The sequence below is a fragment of the Mytilus trossulus genome, chromosome 3 (assembly GCF_036588685.1).
Source record: "Mytilus trossulus isolate FHL-02 chromosome 3, PNRI_Mtr1.1.1.hap1, whole genome shotgun sequence".
Taxonomy (NCBI): domain Eukaryota; kingdom Metazoa; phylum Mollusca; class Bivalvia; order Mytilida; family Mytilidae; genus Mytilus; species Mytilus trossulus.
The window spans coordinates 73,267,565-73,288,671 of record NC_086375.1 but is presented as its reverse complement, the minus strand read 5'-3'; the positions used below and the strand labels follow the sequence as shown (position 1 = coordinate 73,288,671).

The 21,107-nt window shown below is 32.5% G+C and overlaps 2 protein-coding genes across 3 annotated transcripts; both read left to right on the top strand.

The window, feature by feature from the left end:
• The first annotated feature begins 2,146 nt into the window (after window positions 1–2,146).
• LOC134712357 (uncharacterized) lies at window positions 2,147–5,748 on the top strand. Its single transcript, XM_063573816.1, has 3 exons — window positions 2,147–2,634; window positions 3,092–3,150; window positions 4,192–5,748. Exons 1-3 carry the CDS (start codon window positions 2,307–2,309, stop codon window positions 5,245–5,247), a joined length of 1,443 nt encoding a protein of 480 aa, XP_063429886.1. The 5' UTR covers window positions 2,147–2,306; the 3' UTR covers window positions 5,248–5,748.
• Window positions 5,749–11,092: 5,344 nt separating this feature from the next.
• LOC134709710 (uncharacterized) lies at window positions 11,093–20,388 on the top strand. 2 transcript variants are annotated; one of them, XM_063569859.1, is made up of 4 exons: window positions 11,093–11,203; window positions 15,295–15,551; window positions 18,506–18,549; window positions 19,467–20,388. In XM_063569859.1, exons 1-4 carry the CDS (start codon window positions 11,172–11,174, stop codon window positions 20,385–20,387), a joined length of 1,254 nt encoding a protein of 417 aa, XP_063425929.1. In that variant the 5' UTR covers window positions 11,093–11,171; the 3' UTR covers window position 20,388. The 2 variants fall into 2 exon arrangements, with proteins under 2 accessions (XP_063425929.1, XP_063425927.1); XM_063569857.1 differs by having other exon boundaries at window positions 11,203–11,319.
• Window positions 20,389–21,107: the final 719 nt, after the last annotated feature.

Below are 21,107 nucleotides of genomic sequence, written 5' to 3'. Positions count from 1 at the left end.
GGTAAAAATTTCATACTTATACAAACGTTGAAGAGATGACCTTAAACAATAGTCATATAAGGACAAGTAATGAAATATTTGTATGTGGAAAATTTATTCCTAAATTGAAAGTAATTTCCAAAGTTTAATTTGATTATGTAGACATTTGATACAAATATAATTTGCAAAAGGTACCAGGATTATAATTAAATTCGCCAGACGCGCGTTTCGTCTACATAAGACTCATCAGTGATGCTCAAATCAAAAAAGTTATAAAGTCAAACAAGTTCAAAGTTGAAAGTATAGAGGATCAAAACTCCTTAGTTTTTCGAAAAAGTTTTGTAAACAGGAAATTTATTAAAAAAAAAAGAGAGGTTAAAGATACTAAAAGAACTAGAAACCTCACAAGTCGAATCCAAACTAAAAACTCATCAGTAAAAAATAAGTGACAACGTAATGGCTTAAAAAGAAAATGGCAAACAGACAAACAATAGTACAAAAAAATGTTGAAAACTAAAGACTGAGCTACATAAAACCCACAAAAAAATCAGGGTGATCTCATGCGCTCCGACAATGTAAACAGATCCTGCTTCACATGTGACACCAGTGCTCATGTAAGTACAAAGCTGATAATAAGTCTAATTCGGTAAGTTAATTTCGGGGATATGGGACGGGATAATAATTTCGACACTTGTGTATTCCATAACGGCAACCAACAATGACGTCTGTAATATTTACGTAGTGATGATTTTGACTCCCTTACTTGGAACTCTTGGTTTTAAAATAGCTTCCTTGTTAGCTTCAACCTCCAGGAAATCATGATAGGAAATACAGGCTCTGGAATATCGTATCAACTGTGAGATATATACTCCGTATGTTAAATGGTACCAATCAGATATATATTTCGACAACTAATTTCTCTTCATTTATGCTCGCGGTTAAAACAGTTGAAAATCAAAATCTAAAAAAAATTTTGGAGATCGGTTCAAACCAAAAACAAAATATAGAAAAATATTCCTTAATTAATCAAAATTTTAATCAAACAATAATTCCATGTTCTCGTCCAAACTGAGTAATACCAACTAGACTTGTGATACCTCGGAGACTAAAGTCTACCAGAAAAAAGTATCGCCATACCAATTTGATCTCACCAGATGAAAGTTTTGCATCTGAATATATAATCAAAGAATCTATGTTTCTTCTTCTTTCCATACGAAACGATTCAAAATATTGAAAAATATCTAAAGAAATTGAAATGATATTAAGTAAAAGTATTGAACAAACTAATGTGCATTTCACAAGTTCTTGTGGGGTTTGAGGGACATTTTCGTTGGATTCTATAGTTATAAATAAAAAAAAAAACAACCTTGGACACTAGTAGTTTATAGATTAAGCGGCTCTTTTCACAAAATTAAATGAATCAAGTCCCAAAAGAATACTTAAATGTGCATAATCTGAGAAAATATAACCAGTATGTCAATTTTCGTTATGTGTTTTAAAGTCATTTGTAAACAAACAAATATGACGGTCTTTAAGTAAAAAGCATAATGACTGAAATACCGAACTCCAAAGAAAATTAAAAACGGAAAGTCCTTAATTAAATGGCAAAATCAAAAGCTCAAACACATCAACTGTATGGATAACTGTCATAGTTCTTACTTGGTATAGGTATTTCTATGTAGAGAAAATGGTGAGTTAAACCTGGTTCTATAGCCAACTTAACCTCTCAATTATATTGACAACGATGTGGGGTTTATTTTTTGTCTGAAACAATTATTTCATAGCCTAGGCTGATAGCGAGGACGTTAGGACATCGTCGTATTCAGACTACCATCTAATGTCAATTTTCAGTATAATAGATACACTTTATTCATAATTGATTACTTTACCTTTGCTTCATTTTAGTAATGAAGTTATTACTAAGATTCAAACAGGGACGCTAATGAATGCGAAGGATAAAAACCTATTGAATATATATTGTATATTTGTTCTTTTAATTGTTGATCACAATTGTATCACGTTTGTCATGTTTAAAGCACTAGAGCATTAAGAGAATAATGGTCAAAAGATTGTTTGATAATAGAACCAATATGTTTTAAACAAAATATTGGCGAACCTCAGAGGTACCGTTAGGGTTTTTGTAAAATGATCCGTATTACACGCATACCGCTGACCTTTACTATCAAAAGATAAAGCTTCCATCAGAACTTTATTCTGGCATTGAAGATTTGTGAGAAATGTTTGAAGTTTAAACTAACCAAAGGAGTTTGTTAAATATACCAACCTTGTAAATATTGAAATTTTGGAAATCAACAAATTCGTGAAATATGGAAGAAAAGCAAGTTGAATCGATGGTTGACGATGATGAAAGAAAACTTTGGAGAAACTGGACTTTCTTAAAGCACGAACTTCGGGTTGAAGAGTTGACAGAAGGGTTGTTCAAAGCAGGAAGATTCAATGCTGAAACCAAAGAAATGATTTTAACAGTCCAACCAAATACAAAATTCATGAAAGCTGAAAAGTTTTTGAGTGCTTTAATACGGTCAGGTATAAAAGGTTATAAAACATTTTGTAAACTGATGCAGACTGACCCGTCAAACAGATATGCAGAAGTCATGGAAAAGTTAGGAATATCTGATCAAGACGATATGTCAGGTAAAATTAGAACATTTTCAATAGTCATTGTAAAGTTTGTATTTCATGTATTATTGTTCATCTTGTACGGTTATTTACTTGCCAATTGTGCACTTAGACCTCATTGAATCAACAAATGTAGTGGAAAATTGATAAGTTGTTAGTGTTCCTGTTTATAAATTTTTATTGGTGATTAAGCCTCTCAGATTTTATTCTCATGTTTTCGTAATTAATCCTATTTATTTCACTAGAAACCAATTTGACTTCTTTGTCGACTTCTTTTACTCCTACTTGTTTCTACGTTTTCTCGTTCTATTCTGCCGGCGACTTAGTTATTTTTCAATTAAGGCGATTTTCAAGTTTGAACATGTTAAATGAGAGAGTAAGTTTCAAATCACAAAACTGTAATAACTAATGGACTATTGAACAACCTCATACAAATAATAGATTGGTTAAGAGCTAATGCTTTCCTTTTTAGATTCTGTATCACAGGCTGAGTCAGAAGAACAGAGACCAATATCAGCAAAGTCCAGCATGGTATTTATTTCATATATGAATATTAGTTTACATTCTTATTTTCACTGGAATAGACTTTACATATGGTTTGCTTTGCTCGTTACTTATTTATTTGGTATAGATACCTATGACTGTGCAACATACAATTCGTTGTTTCATACACTGAAAGTAAAAACACAAAAATACTGAACTCCAAGGAAAATTTAAAAAGGAAAAATTCCTAATCAAATGGCAATATCAAAAGCTATGCCATACCAAATGAATGGATAAACACTGTTATATTCCTGACATGGTACACGCATTTTCTTATGTAGAAATTGGAAGATAAACCCTGGTTTAAAAGCTAGATTAACATTTCACTTGTATGACAGTTTCATCAAGTTTCATTATATTGACAACGATATATGAACAAAACAAATAGACAAAATAGGTAAAAATGTCGAAAAAAGGGGTACAGCAGTCACTGTTGTTTTATAATTTTAATCAGTATCAACACAAACACATTTGTAACAAAGAAGCGCACAAGGGCATGCAGAAAAAGCACATTAGCAAAAATAAATTAAAGACAAGAATATAAAAATGTCACATAAGCACAATGACGGAATGTATAAGTACAGAGCAACGTCATATGCATCAAAGAAACACAAAATGGCATAATGGCATATTGCACATTAGCGAAAATGACAGAGTACAAAATGTTTTACAATAACACAATAAAACAATGATGGGATGTATAAGTACAGAGCCATGTCATATGAATAAAACACATTAAACAGTAAAATTTTGATTTTGTGGACCCATTAAAATGTCTGGTTTTTATGCGAATGCTTGATATAGAATGCTAAAATTCCATTCACAAAAAAACACAATGTTAACAGTGGAATATCACAGAAACTACTATGTTTCAAAATATTTGAAATTCCCAATAGAACAACAGTAAAATCAAAATAAATGGAATGAAAATGTATGAACATATTTATTCATATTGCTCCTATATTAAAATTCTTGATTCATGACAAATATTTTTTTTAAATACCAGTACTCATTTATTTTATAATTCAGAGTGGGGGAACAGGAATAAGCTCAAAAGATGGAGAAACAGGCGAGAAGAAAATAAAACCATCAGTACCAGATATTTTAAGACAACTTCCGGGTCCAACAAATGAAAGTGGTACAACAACGCCAAACTTACTGACGACTCCAACAAGCCTTATTCGACAAGCCTCTGTAACGAGCACACCTAACAACGATACGGCAAGTGCTGTTTACGCTGTCAGAACGGCTCTGGAATCTGGAGAAACAACAAATACAGTAGCCGATTTAACTGCACTGGAAAAAGAATTGGTTAGAATTGCACCTACAATAGCTGATCTTTTTCAGAGAATAACAAAATCTAAGGACGAGCAACCAAATGCCTCCTCAGTTGAGGAGTTAAACAAACTGAAAGAGGAAAATGAGAGATTACGAAGAACAAATCGGACACTGATAGAAAAGTTAAACATTTTTCAACAACAGATTATTAATCTGCAGCTAGAGAATAAAAAGTTACGTGCTAACGATAAATGTGACCAAAAGTCGAAGGAAGAATTGAACAAACGAAATCAAGAACTCGAAAACTTGAGAAAGAAATTCGAAGTACAACAGCAAGAACTCGAACGAAAGGAAGTAGAACTCAATACCCAGCTGCTTAAAATACATGAAATAGAGGAGGAAAATGAACGACAAAAAATCCAAATTATGAAGTTAGAAGTATTGCATGACGAAAGTGTAGACGATAGGAAAGAACAGCAAGATCAGATAGAACAACTGATGAAAGAAAAAGTACATCAACAGTATCAAATAAATACTTTGACAGAAAAGCAATCTGCAGACGAAGAACGCTTGCAAAAGATGGAACAACGCTTACTTATGCTTGAAAATATTGGAAGTGGATCCAGAGCTTCATATTGGAATAATCGAAGTCGAGACAAGAACAAACGGACCACTCGAGTCGTGTCTCCACCACGATCTATGCCATGGATGAACGGAGTTCTGAATCGATCGCATAATGCTAATGTTAAGTTTAACCCTCCTACTCCACTTAATAAACCTCCCCAAGAAAAAGGATGGTCATTCTGAGAAGATATCAACACTTTGATAACACTAAGATCGGAATGAGGCAAAAGAAAATTAAATATGAACCAAATAATCTTGAAAATTCACTTAAATGTGAATTCTGACACTCAGAAGTACCCCTTTAAATAATAATATAAGCTGTTGAAAGGGATTTCAAATAGTTTTTGCTTGTTGAATTTTGTATTTTACACGACGTAATCGAAACAGACCGATGAAACTTTAGTTGAACAATAATATTATTGTTATTTCATATTTTTTTTTCATTTCGAGATTATAAGACAGTAAGCCATTTTTCAAGATTTATGTTATCACATGTGGCATCAGTGAAAAAAAGATTAGTGTGATAGATCATTAGTATTCATTCATACAAATATTAACTAAGTTAATTTTTCACTCCTACTGAAATTGAGTGTGAAAGAATTTGCTATCATGCGGTTGTTTGTTTATCATTTTTATTATACGTATTTATAAGCAAATAATGTTATAATTAAAATCTCATTTTCACATTATATTTTTCTCCCAAACTGGAACTTTGATACATTCATGAAAACTTGAGAAAGTAGATGATCGATTATAATCACGTCACCATAAACCATTTTGACTTTTTTGGATTCGAGCGTCACTGATGAATCTGTTTTAGACGAAACGCGCGTCTGGCGTAGATACAAAATTTAGTCCTGGTATCTATGATGAGTTTATTTTCATTAAGGAAAAACACTGCAGACGTTTCAATGTATGAAGATTCCGTAAATTAAGGGTGAGCCTCGAATATAAAAAAAACTTGGCGATTCACATTTTTTCTGTACAAGCTATATCAAAATCAACGTGTGTGGCGAAATCACGTTGTGTTTTGGCCGACAACATATATCGGAATAACAGTTCAGATAGAAAATATTCATAAACTCTTTGTTCATGAAACTTAATTTTTCTCTAATTCATATTTTATTCAGCAAACTACAGAACAGAATTCAAACATTGAGTCCAAAAAATATATAATCTAAAACAATGTTATCGCAATTTACATAATCGCACAACTTGGTTGACCGCTAGCGAACATGCTCATAATGTCGTAACTACAATCACGTCCCCTTTTCACGAGTGTGACCTACTGAATAAGACTTATTACCGGGTGTGTATTCCCATGAGCAACACGACTGTGGAGCAGGTTTGCTTATACTTCCAGAGCACCTGAATTCACCCCTTGTTTTGGTTGGGTTCGTGTTGCTTAGTCTTTGTTTTCTATGTTGTGTTTTGTGTAATATTGTTTGTCAGTTTGTTTGTCTTTTTTTGTTTCTTTTTTTGCATGACGTTGTCAGTTCATTTGTGACTTATTTTGCCTCTCTTTTTGTATCTCTCTTTTGCATAACGGCACTTCCAAACGAAACAAAAACAGCACATCTACACTGCTTATCTTTATATAAATGGAACAAGGTACTGTCTTGGTGATGAAGATTCTGATGATGTTATGTTTGATCTCCAATTGCAAATATCACATCTCATAATTGATTCGTACAAGGTGCGACATACTGAGATGGATTTTGGCGAGCTGATAGACATGAAGAAATATTAGCCATAATTCTTATTCCGTTTGCAGAGTGAAAAAGTAGCAAACACAATCGTTTGATGCTTTATTTTTTCTCAGTCGGGCGTCGAACCATAACATATCTTGCATGCTACCTGGAGTCCATAATGTTAGATCTGCAAAACAGTGTTGGCAAATGTGTTTTCTTCCGTCAGCAACATTTGAACTATAAAACTAACTTAGCCTGTACTACAGTGGTGTAGACATCTCGACCACCAATTAGGCTAGTTAAACGTTATTTTCGTTAATCGATTGATGCCTTATATCGTCGGCTTTATCTTGGGTTATAACACGTAACATTTCATGTGCATACCATGTTCTGTGTTTCGTCTCTAGATAAAATCGAAGAGAAAAGTCATCACTCGAATACCGAGGTTATATATATAACAAACCTTATTGGCTGAGTAAGTTAAATTTCTCTTGTTTCTTATTTGGTTCCTTAACTTCAAGAGGTAAATATTTGATCTCGAGAACAAATAAACAGTTAATACGATATGTAAATTCAGAAAGCTAGGTCGTCCAAGATGATGGGCGGGAAATATAGAGCTCCATTTGAATATAGCAGAATGCTGGATAAAAGCATCCATTTTTCTTGGCTGTGTGGAGTCGGGATGATGACGTTAAATTATATCATTCATGTAGTGAGATTCTCACGATCACTGCACGTTAAAAAAACCTCGTAACAACTCAATAAGGGGTTCGTAGGTATCATGTTGCTTGGGAAATGTATGTTCCTGTCCAGTTTATCTTCTTTTTTCAGTGAAAGTTCAAATTTCCCATCCTTCATTTCGGTGGACTTACCTTGCAGAAAATACTCATCTTATATATTGTTTATGCATGATATATTTGCCACTGGACGTTTAGCAAGTAACAAACAATCAATCGATACATGTTTTTTTGTAAAAACTGTTTACAAGTCATATTAATCTTTTAATTAAACTAGGTGTATCTTTCGTTACAATTTCTTAATTCACTCATCGGAATGCAAAGAACACATTACATGTTTTGTTTCAAGATCAATATGGGAATACAAAAGTTCATTACCGAAAATATAAAAGAAACATTCAAGTATTGGTTCACACTACAAGTGAGGGAAGAGCTGTTGAACACCAAAAAATACCAGACGCCGTTTTTGAACAAAAGATAGCATTAAGCCGTCATCAATTAGTCTATAAATTTCATAATTATTTGGCCCTATAAATTATACTATGGTGAAAATTAGCACAATTCCAAGTCCTGCTGATAAAATCATACTTCCATGTTATTTCTGTTTATCTCAATTCGAAATCAAATGTTCAACTTCTTTAGGATTTTTGCAGACTTCTGCAAAACCACGAAATCAAATATCCACGAACATGGACGTTTTCCTTATTCCATGAAAATTGATACCCACGAAAATAAATGAATCCGCAGAATCTTCAATTTGCGTGAACAAATTATAATCAGAGCATTTTCAAGAACAAAATCGTTCTGCAGATAACTTACGTACGTATTTATTCATGAACAATATAGGCAATAGAATGATGAGGCCTTCAGAGAGGAACATATCCCATGCAGATAACCTTAACCGTATTAAGCACCGCGTTTTGGAACTTTTTGTCCTCGATGCTCTTCAACCTTGTATTTGTTTTGGCACTCGAACTTTTTTAATATGACTTCACTGTTGAATCTAATAAAATCAACGGTACCAATTTTGTTGCACCAGATAATGTAGACGCACCGCGCGTCTGGCGTATTAGATTATTAGCCTGGTACCTTTTGAGAGCTTTTCTTTTTTGTGTTTTTCTGTCCTGCATTGTTCTCCCATTTATTTGTATTGGAGTCATGTTATGTAATGTTGTCATTTCAATGTTATGTTCAATATTGCCATTTACGCGGGAGGTTTGGCTAGGCACAAAACCAGTTTCAATCCATCATTTCTTCTTAAAATGTCCTGTACTAAGTCAGGAAAATGACCATTATGATATTATAGTTCGTTTCTTTGTATGTTGCATTTTAGTGTTGTGTTTCTGTTGTGTCGTGGGTCTCCTCTTATATTTGGTGTTTTTACCTTCGTTTTAGTTTGTAACCCGGATTTGTTTTCTTCTTAATCGATTTTTGAATTCAAACAGCGGTATGCTACTGTTGCCTTTACTTTTCGCCCAAGTATAGTAAATCTGACAAAGACCATACCTTCAAGGAAATACAATACATTAGAACTATAGTACATCTAGCAAAGACGATATCTTCAAAAAACTACAATAGATCAGAAAGGATATCGCTATTCTGAAAGTAAATCATGAATGATGCCTTCAGGGACTAACAGTTCTTCGGGAGTGGAATCATTCCATTAGAAGTAAATCTAAATGGATATCTTGAGGGATGGCAAATAAATCAGAAGTGGTATTGCTGGAGAAGGGGCAAATATGGCATGGATGATAGCTTCAGGGACGGACAATTCATCGGAAGTGGTATCGTTGAAGTGGGGGTAAATCTTCCACGAAGGGTACCTTCCGATAGAAGTGGTATCACTTAAGTGGGATAAATATCACATCAATGGTACATACAGGGACGAATAGTCTTAGAAGTAGTATCGCTGAAGTAGGGGGAAATCTGACATGAATGGTACCTACAGGGACGAACAGTTCATCAGAGGAGGAATCGCTGATTTGGGGTAAATCTGACACGAAGGAAACCTTGAGGGACGAATTCATCCTGTTTTATTATTAAACAGTGTTTACATTTAATTATAGTCATCACTCAAATACATGTCTATTATTAACAGACAATTTAACATTTAGATTGATGATCAGATTTTTATAGCGTGCTAGTCAGAAGAGGTTTGGAAAAGAGTATAATACTCACAGCGAGCATCATGCTTTAAAAGTTTTGTCGGTGTAAAAAGTAAAATCACAAAAATACTGAACTCAGAGGAAAATCAATTTGGAAAGTCCATAATCACATGGCAAAATCAAAAAACAAAACGCATCAAAAACGAATGGACAAGAACTGTCATATTCCTGACTTGGTACAGGCATTTTCAAATGTAGAAAATGGTGGGTTAAACCCGGTTCTATAGCGCTAACCCTCTCACTTTAATAACAGTCTCATCAAATTCCGTTACATTTACATGTAAGTTTACATTAATCAATATCATTAACAAATTTCGTAAAACCAACATCTATGTGTGCTTTATACTGTAACTGCCTGCCGAAGGGACATAATTTAACTTCTTTTTCTATATAGTAATTTTGAAGAATGTTACTTATGTATCTGAATTCAGGAAATTAGCACAAAGTCACGTTAAAATATTACAAGAAAGGACCACAGTTTCATTTCTTGCAGTGGAGAACCAGATGAAGTAAGATTAAAAATGCGTAGTTCAAAAGAACTCGACATGGTAGATTGTTTATTTTAAAATTATTCAAAGACTACGTCCTATCATCAAAGGTAAATTCGAAATTCCCTTTCAGCGGAGAATTTATGATAAAAAAACAGATGTTTCAAATACTCATAATACTGGGAGCTGCGGTTTGATAGTTTCCAATGTTAATCTTTATCAAGCCGGTTCGTAAGCAACACTTACAAAAACCATTGTATAGCATTGTTAAAAAGGTCCATATCTCTCAAAAGAGTCGCCAAATGTCACAGTATTTGGTACAAAACTATTTTGAAATCATAATGTAACCATCCATGTGTGATTGGAATAGCCAATTTTGTCTTGATTTGCACGACAGATTTTATATTACATTATTATTGATTCGGTCCTATCTATTGATCTTCTATAATTGTTTTAGTCCATATTTCTATTGCCGTAAATATCTTCTAAAGAATGACGTTAAAGTTACAGATAAGATAGTTTGACGTACGTCCTTTGCATTTTATTTAAAACAATTTGAATAACAATAAACTAACAGAAATGATTCAAAGGAAACTCTGCTATTCACGAATAGTCAGATGAAATAATTTGAAAAGTAAACATTATTATTATCATCTTTTTGCTTCTTCTGGAAGGAGTGAAATTCAAACAATAAAACATTATAAAAAAAATCAGCTTATGCAAAGATCAAATATAAGAAATTTGAATTAAGCATGATTAACTTATGCAATATTGCATGTTACTATGATGTGCAAAGAGTTTTTGGCTTCATTCCATAAAAAGCGCTACAAAAGGCTTCAAAGATCTCTAATTAACAGGTAGGGTTTTAAAATTTCTGTCGAACTTTAGTTCTTAATTTTAAAAAATGCACTTGTGCGAAAGAACTGCGAGATATACTAAATAAAGCAAGTTAAGAGTTCAATAAATTAAATAACTTGAAATGTTGATGAAATTTAAAGGTTGACCTTTTAATAAAAGACGACCCTAATGAAGAAACAAAAGGGGGACTTTAAATGTCGGTAAGTCCAGTCATGTTAGCAGATTAGGTGTGTGACATGGATAATGATATCCGCAGAGTCAGGTTTGATGCGGAAGTTGACGAAACCATTTTAACTGGGAAATGGAGTTTTTTAAGGTATGGAAGATAGTTCAAATCATTACTTTTATAAGAATACAAGTCGATGTTATTGAATTGTATTTTAAATTTTCCAAATAATTTTAAACTTTTGGAGCCAAATACAAATTCATGTTAAATCGGTTATCTTGTGTATGAAACATGCTGAAAAATAGAAATATCAAATATCTCAATATGTTTTCCGTAGCCAACAACAGGTGATCGTATGATCTTCAACATTAAGCAGAACACATACCGTGTAGGAACCGATAAAAGTCCACAGAATGACAACATTTTTTAAAAACCGAAAGAAAAAAAACCAACGGTATGATTTATACTTAAGAAATACGAAAAAGAGGTGCGAAAGATACCAGAGGCACAGTCAAACTCGCAAATCGAAAATATATTGACAACGCCATGGCTAAAAAAGAAAAGGACAAACAGACAAATAATACGGTAGACACAACATCGAAAACTAAAGACCAAGCAACACAAACCCTTTTAAAAACTGGGGTTGATCTCAGGTGCTCCGGAAGGGCATTCAGATCCTGCTCCAGATGTGGCACCCGTCGTATTGTTCATGTCATTACAAATCCGGTAAATAGGCTAATTCGGTAGGAAACATTCGTGAAAAGGGAAAGGGATTGTAGTTACGACATAAGAAACATATCCGATATAATCTGTGAAACAGTTATTCCCTAACGATCAACCAACTAATGATGGCGACCGTAAAATTAACGAAGGGATGATTTAACTTCTCTCTGATTAATAGCTTCCTTGTGAGCAGCAATCTTCTATCAAGGAAATCATGATAGGAAATACAAGCCTGGTACGGGGCGCCGAATGGGTCTTTTGGTTTTGTACTCAAAATTCAATTTTGTACGGACAAAAGTGACTTTTGTTCAACAAAAATGAGTTCAGTTTAACAAAATTTGTATCATACTACAAATTTGAAATTTTGTCATACAAAATTATCTATCAGCGGACAAAAGTCACTTTTGTCATGACAAAATTCATTTTTGTTACACAGACTTGACTTTTGTTACCTAATTTGAAAATTGAGCGACAAAAGTCAATTTTGTATTTAAATTAGTTTAGTTTGGTTTCTGTGAACTAATTTGCATACAAAATCGACTTTTGTTACACAAAATTGACTTTTGTTACACAAAAATTACTTTTGTTACACAAAATTGACTTTTGTTACACAAAATTGACTTTTGTTACACAAAATTGACTTTTGTTACACAAAATTGACTTTTGTGAGACAAAATTGACAAAATTGACTTTTGTCTCAACAAAATTGACAAAATTGAATTTTGTCTCAACAAAATTGATAAAATTGAATTTTGTCTCAACAAAATTAACAAAATTGAATTTTGTCTCAACAAAATTGACAAAATTGAATTTTGTCTCAACAAAATTGATTTTTGTCTCACGAAAGTCAATTTTGTCTCACGAAAGTCAATTTTGTCTCATAAAAGTCAATTTTGTTGTTACAAAATTGAATTTTGTCATCACAAAAATGAATTTTGTCGTCACAAAATTGACTTTTGTCTCAACAAAATTGACAAAATTGACTTTTGTCTCAACAAAATTGACAAAATTGACTTTTGTCTCAACAAAATTAACAAAATTGACTTTTGTCTCAACAAAATTTACAAAATTGACTTTTGTCTCAACAAAATTAACAAAATTGACTTTAGTCTCAACAAAAATGACAAAATTGACTTTTGTCTCAACAAAAATGACAAAATTGAATTTTGTCTCAACAAAAATGACAGAATTGAATTTTGTCTCACAAAAGTCACAGAAGTCAATTTTGTCTCACAAAAGTCAATTTTGTCTCACAAAAGTCAATTTTGTCTCACAAAAGTTAATTTTGTTTCACAAAAGTCAATTTTGTCTCACAAAATTGAATCTTACCGTACACAATTGACTTTTGTGATTTAATTTCCATATCAGGTAACAAAAGTCAATTTTGTATGCAAATATGTTTATATTTGCATACCTTTAAGACAAAATTGACTTTTGTCATGACAAATATGAATTTTGTCTACAAAAATGAATTTTGTCTACACAAATGAATTTTGTCATCACAAAATTGAAGTTCTAACAAAACAAGTCTGTAGCACATAGTTTTGTAAGACAAAAATGATTTTGTTATGACAGAATTGAATTTTGTACAAAACCACAAGAGTCCCATTCGGCGCCCCGTACCTGGGAATATCGTATCAATTGGGAGATATATACTTCGTATGCAGGCGTTGTTGGAATTTTGCTACATAGAAATGTAAAGTTCACAATTGGAAAGCTGAAATCATCTCCTTTGTTATAAAGTTTTGTTTTCAACCGACCCTCATTGTCAATTTCTAGATGCAAGTGAAGATATGAGACAGACATAACTATATATGGTGTATCTTTTATCTCTAGTTTGATTGGAAAGATGCGTTCAACATAGTCAAGAAAATTCGAAATATTTAGTGTAAGAACATCATCTATACAGTTGAAGGATACTGCTTACTTCTTAAGAAGTTCCTGTATGAAGTCAGCTTGAAGTCAGCTTGATAATGATAAAGGAACAAATCGACAGGGAAAGAGGGAACAATTGGTTGCCATTGAAATGCCAACAGTCTGCTGAAAAACTTGCATGTAGATTTTGTTCTGCTGATCATGTTTCTTTTATGCCACCAAAATTCAAACATGATCTTAAAGTCGGAAACGGCCCTTATTTGAGGCATGATCAGAATTTGGCGGGGTTGATCAATCATGTTTGTGAACGCTCAATCATCCCCCTACCTTACATCATAGAAATAATCGAATGTATGTACGCCAGACGTGGAGAGTTTCGCCTATAAAAGACTTATCAGTGACGCTCGAATTAAAAATTTAAACAGTCCAAATACAGTATGAAGTTGAAGACCATGAAGGACTAAAATACAGCTAAGATCATCTATTCCTGGGGTAGAACATCTTCAGTATTTTGAATCCAATCAGAATTTTGCTGATGATGTTTTTTCCTTTTACAATCCTAAATTTTCCGATTGGGTTCAATTGGTATATCCTTCAGAAATAGAAATGAAAGAAACAACATACACGGCTTCATCTGCATTACTTTTATACTTGAAGTTGACATACGCGGTCATCTCAGAACCAGAATCTATGATAAACAAGACATTTGTAATTTTCAGTTTATTGATTTCCCCTACGGTAGTAGAGGTATTCTAACTCCACCAGCATATGGTATATACAATTCTAATCTTATTCGGTATGCAAGAATTTGCAGCTCATATTCATACTCTGTTAAATGTCAGTGTTTGAGTAGAAAGTTGATGTACCAGGTGTTTGTCCCCCAGGAACGTCTTTTTTCTAAAAAAAATAAAGTTCATCAGAAGATACCAAGACATTGTTGATAAATATTCTGTATCAACTTTACAAATAATACAGGATGGTTTTGAAGTGTAGATTTTAGGTACTGACGTTGCTTATCATCTTAATAATGTTTAATAGTATTCTTTTCCTTTTCTTTGTAAATAAGACATTGTTGTATTGTCTATTTGACATAGCTTGGTACTTATAAATCCCGTCATTGTGTTGTTGTGCTATTGTGGACTTTTTGATGAGGGACTTTCGGGTTGGAATTTTCCTCGAATTGTTGCGGTATCTTTTTCATTTTACCATTTTCTTTTCACTGATCAAAACATTTTCCCTTTGAAATAAGGATAAGAATATTTGTTGCATACATACTCTCCCCCCTTTTTTTTCGGGTGTAACAAAAATGTTATTTAGTATGAAGTGGAAGAGCATATGGTTATTTAACTTAAACAATTTAAACAATTAAGTATATAGTTTAAGTGTACAAACTTATCATGTATATTTCAATCTTAAATATAGCTATTAAACTATATAAATCTACAAAAACAATTCAATCGTAGGTTGTCAGATTTTACAAAGGCATTTTGTCAAGAATTTAAACACAATTAAAATTTTAAATTACAGATACCTAATAACTTTAAATGAAGAAATAAATTTGCAAATCATTGCTGACACATTAGAAGATAGAGGGGCTTTATCTCCAGACGAGAAAGACGTGATTTTACAATTGTACAATTACCGAGAAAAAGTAGAACTATGCCTTGGAACTGTTATGGTTTCGGGTCCTAATTCTTATACGACCATATGTGAAGTTTTAAGAGATTGTGGTTACGGACATATTGTGGAATCGTTAAAGGCAGACGACGAAGAATCGGATAAATGTAAGTACATACACATTAGTATATTTCGAAGTTTCACATTTAATACTATCGCTTTTTAAGGTATGTGTAACAATGAATGACATTGTATTTAAGTTCAAGACGTATTCCACATTTTTTTTTACATAATCGCTATACATATTACACAAATTTATTTAATTAGCTACTTTGAATATTCCTTATATCAATGTCATTATGTACTGACCAATAACGGAAAAACTTTTACTATAAACATGATTATTTTAGAACTTATGATACAATTAGCTGTCATATATCTGACCTTTAAAAGACTTCACAAACGAAAGCAGTTTGTATATCTGGGTTTTACATTATGCCAAACCTGGTCAAATTCTAAGAAATTTACAAAAAAACTATACGATTGTAATGATAACCTTTGTTCATATTTTGCAAATAAACATCTATAAAATTGAGAAAGGAAATGCGAAATGTGTTAAAGCGACAACAACCCGACCACAGAGCAAACAATAGCCGAAGGCCACCAATGAGTCGCCAATGTAGCTCGAAACTCCCTATAGTTTGATTAAATAAAATTTCACCTTGTAATTTTTTTTCTATCCAAATACCTGTTTCTTCCTTTACAGTGCTGCGAATCACAATCAGATTAATAACTATTTAGGTGTATCACCGATTCCTATACAGTATTTTTAGTGGTAATTTGACAACATTATTCTGCCATTAAATGTTTTATTTATAATATTGATATGATGTTTTACTTTTACAGCTGACAAAGGTAGTATTATAAATAAAATTTTATTATATTATGCTTATATATCTATATAATCAATCAAAGTAGAGGTTCTAAGTTTACGACATGACATGTCAACTGGCGGTAACAACTACTTCAAACACTTGGCAAGCTCAAGAGTTATGGATAGAGGTCAACCACTGGAATTAAAAAGATGCCCGCTAATTTAATACAAGGACATTCGTTGCTTATGTGTTAATACATATCTAAAAACAACTTCCATGAAATATAATTTGATCAAACACAAATTAGAAAACATATTGTCTCATCAAAAACATTTGTAAATCCTTCTTTGTTCGTGCTAAGAAGATAATGTGGACCAATAAGCCACAGACTAACAATCTAACTTTGAAGAGTGATCCTAATTGTCAATTTTCCTTTATGGATTCATCGTTAATAATATAAGAGATTTATTCATTAAACGTTTCAAAATTCGATGAAAAAGGGTTCATAATCAAATATATACATTTATCTGCATAACAATGATTCGAACAGCGGTAAACTACTGTTGCCTTTATTTGATAAATTGATAAGGCTATATATTTGGGAGGAAGTAAAAAAAAAAACAATCAACGCTGCATTTTAATACTGTCACTGGGTTTATACAAATGATGCTGAACTTCTAATAGATGTTGGTGAAAACATCCGTTCTGTGGTCTATTCTATTGTTTAAAGCTATGATCAAGTTGGTATACTTTGAAGAAGAACTTGAACAGATATCAAAGATTGCAACTACAGCAGTCATCTTATTAAATCTATTCATCTCAAGTTTGTTTAGTCCCTTTTACATATCTTCTGGTTAAAAAACCCGTTACTGCACTGTTTACAAGATAGTTTGTAAAATTGTAACGTCTTTGGATTTTTTTTTATATCAACACTTCGTTACGGGCTGACGACACGCTCTGATCGTTCTAAGAATAGTTTGGTGCATTCCACCTATTGCATTCAGTGCGTATTTGCGCTTATTCTCGAAAATTATTGTTTCCTTTTAAAGTTAAACTAAATCAAACAAAGAGCCATGGAAAACTGTGAGCCATGGAAAACCATGCACTTCATCTAGCGTAAAATAATAACATCTAATTATATAGGTGTTCCTTGTTTACACTGTACCAATAATGTATATGAATGTGCATGTACTAATTTGCATGATTTAGGTTGTGAGTATTTCTTACTTCTGTCCTCAAAGAATATATAGTGTATTACTTAAATAAGCTTCACTAATTGCATGCAAACTATATTTTAGACTAACTAACCAACTATTTTGTTAGAGTTATTTAGAAATATTTCTCTTGAACTTATTTCCCATCGGGTCATATTTTTTTTAATTTGTCTTTAAATCTTGGATAAAATTGACAATACCAGACAGAGAATCCTTTATATAAACTAACGGATCCATAAAACATTATGTCATATTTTTCATCAAGAACTGTTGATAATGGTAAAAGATAACTTAAAACTAAAATTTTATAATTTTTTGTAAATTGTGAGCTTATATGATCGACAAAAGTTTGACCCTACAAAGCACGGGCACTGTATTTGAATGAGAAAACAGTATTTATTTGTCCTGCAACAATTTTCATGACTCATGACTCTGACATATGTGATGCCCCTATAAGTTTTATGAAATGCATGTTGATATAAAAAGAGTCGTTTCTGGACTCATTGGTATGTGCACAAACAATCTTCAGATTAAAAAGATTAAATAAAAAGTAAAATCTCAAAAAAATACTGTACTCAGAGGAAAATCTAATCGGAAAATTCATAATCACATTGTAAAATCAAATGACAAAACACATCAAAAACGAATCGACAAGAACTGTCATACTCCTGACAGGCATTTTCAAATGTAGAAAATGGTGGATTGAACCTGGTTTTATAGCGCTAAACCTCTCACTTGTACGACAGTCGCATCAAATTTAACAATATTGACAATGATGCGTGAACAAATCAAAAGACGCATATGAACAAAGACTTCATACAAATTTACACCATCTCAAGTCTAAGCGAGAAGTATTCTCTGATAGTACGCATTTTTCATTGCAAACATTACAGTGTTATCAACCATTTTGAATTTCCATTTGTTGTTTATTTCATCTATTTTATGCTTAAAACATGTAAACAACAGTTTTAAAGATAATCTGCCTTTCCTTCAGAATAAATATCACTTTTATTTGTCTGATCTATATTTTAGATTTACAGTTAGTTCAACCAAAGCGATTTATGCTATCCTCAAAAGTAAGTATTTTTTCAAAAAAATTTTGTTAACAGGGTATGATGGTATTTGGGGAACATGATTCCCTTTAAAACTTTATGAAAAGCACATTTTCATCTTCTACTCTGAAACTACTTAAGGCGTTGTGAAATGAACTTTGCATGAACAATTTGAAGCTTTTTTTATGTGGCCAGAATCATTGAATGTCCTATTATTGTTCCTCTTTCTGATACCTCATTTATGAATTAATCCACGTGTTACTGTTGTAATATTTCTTTTAAAACAGAGTAAATTAAGCTGATGATTTAGACTCGTTGTATCCTCTATTTCAGTTTTGTCAACTTTGTCGGTTTTGTTTATTGTATATACAAACAGTATTGTATTGAAAGTACTGTATGTTGAGTGGTTATCTCAATATAAGAATCTCTGACAAACAAGTAGATCTTAATTTTGAAATGATCAATGTCTGGCATCTTAGCAGCAATGTACTAATTTCACCTGCAAATGGAATATATAATTTCCTAATACATTTGGTACTCAAGTGCTTGAAGATGCTATTCAGAATTTATAAAACTTCATTCAGTATCTCGGCACTATAGGAACGAACTGTGCACCTCTTCTTGTTGACCTCTCCTTATTCTCGTATCAGTTGAAGTTCCTTCAGACCCTATTCAATGACAAGATTAAAGCAGCCAGAACTTATAATTTTACATTAAGATGATTTTTTTTTACAATAACCATCCACACTTTTCCAGGTTGGTTCCATATCCTCCAGGAGAAGTAATTTAAGAAACAACAGAGTTTTTTCTCTGCCTGATATTTTTAGACTTATACCTCGAATGTGAGATTCACAGTCATCTCAGTACAAGAATATTTGAAAATACAATTAATCTATATACCCTCCAAATCAAAACGTTATATATGTACTTTTTTTTTCTAGGACCGCAGTACAATTCATAGTAGTCAAGCATCAAAAACATCAAAAACAGATCCATTAGCCATTCAAGGTGTCAGGATGGCAATCAACACACTATCAAAGGACGCCAAAGCATCTCATCGGGAGTTCAGTGCCATAATCACCAGACAGGAAGAGTTAGAAATACAACTAGAGGAAGTAATGGTCTCTCTCGACAACGCTAGAGAGGCTCTGATTAAAGAAAGGCATGAAAAGGTAAGCCTTCAAGAAAAACTACGTCTACGAGACGAAGACTTAGTGGAAATGACTAAGAGATATAGAGAATTACAAAAAGCAATGGTTAAATTAAAAGAAACGAACAATAAATATCATGAAAGGATTCAAAAGCTTCAAATTGAAAACGAAGAGATGCGTAAAATGAACACTGACAAACGCGAACTTCAGGAGGAACTGGAAAAACGAAACGAAGAAATCAAACATTTGAAGGATACTATAGAAGCACAAAGTAAAAAAATCAATGAACAAGAGTCTTTAATAAACGATAGACTGGCGGTAATTGACCAGCTAGCCAATGACCATGCTAGACTAGCTGACGGTCAAGTCAAACTTGAAAAAATAATGTCTGGCCAATCAGATAATATAGCAAGACTTGCATCAAATAAAGAACACACTGAAAAGGTAATAGATACACAACAGCAACAGATTAATCTACAACAAGCCACGCTAGTCATGATGAAAGAGCAACTCGAAAAACTAGAAAATAGGATGAACCAACAGGACAATCAACATAATGTACTAGGCTTACAACCAGCTGAACCAAATAATCGTTCAAGACGTCAGACATCAAATTCTCCTGCCAAACAAGTACATCAAAAGCCTTTCATGGCTGCAGGTAAACAAGACACTTCAAAAAGCTCTTACTGGAGAGGAGGCGAAAAAAAGTAAAATGAAGATTTATCGTCTGTCACTGTTTATAGAGATAGCTCTATTCATAAGTTATCTCTCATTTCATCCATACATAATGACTTATCATCAGTGTATAACAAAACTGTATATTATGTCTTTCAAAAAACTATTTTCGTACCTGTCTTGTTGTTTCAATAAAGAAATAGTTCGCAAGACATGATTTTTATATTCTTAATAATATCTTCTACATTATATATTTATTATATTTTTATTTTCTCGTATCTTAGTGTATGATAAATTCTTGTTTGCTTAATGTCTTATAGCCATGTATAATCTAGATGAAGACGATATATGTTTAATTGATATTGAACTATTTATGATCAAAAACCGATGCAGAGAGTTATCAAAGGTACCAGGATTATAATTTAGTACGCCAGACGCGCGTTTCGTCTTCATAAGACTCATCAGTGACGCTCAAATCAAAAATATTTATAAACCCAAACAAGTACAAAGTTGAAGAGCATTGAAGATCCAAAATTCCAAAAAGTTGTGCCAAATACGGCTAAGGTAATCTATGCCTGGGATAAGAAAATCCTTAGTTTTTCAAAAAGTTCAAAGTTTTGTATACAGGAAATTTATAAAAAAAAAATATATAAATGACCACATTATTGATATTCATGTCTACAAAAGACTCATCAGTGACACTCAAATCCAAAAAAGTTTAAAAGGCCAAATAAAGTACGAAGTTGAAGGACCAAA

Bases quoted from the DNA above. Each gene is read 5' to 3' on its own strand.
- LOC134712357 (XM_063573816.1), top strand. From the start codon at position 2,307: ATGGAAGAAAAGCAAGTTGAATCGATGGTTGACGATGATGAAAGAAAA. The intron at 2,635-3,091 runs GTAAAATTAGAA...TTTCCTTTTTAG, and splicing joins TGATCAAGACGATATGTCAG to ATTCTGTATCACAGGCTGAG. The intron at 3,151-4,191 runs GTATTTATTTCA...TTTATAATTCAG, and splicing joins TATCAGCAAAGTCCAGCATG to AGTGGGGGAACAGGAATAAG.
- LOC134709710 (XM_063569857.1), top strand. From the start codon at position 11,240: ATGGATAATGATATCCGCAGAGTCAGGTTTGATGCGGAAGTTGACGAA. The intron at 11,320-15,294 runs GTATGGAAGATA...TTTAAATTACAG, and splicing joins GGGAAATGGAGTTTTTTAAG to ATACCTAATAACTTTAAATG. The intron at 15,552-18,505 runs GTAAGTACATAC...TCTATATTTTAG, and splicing joins CGACGAAGAATCGGATAAAT to ATTTACAGTTAGTTCAACCA.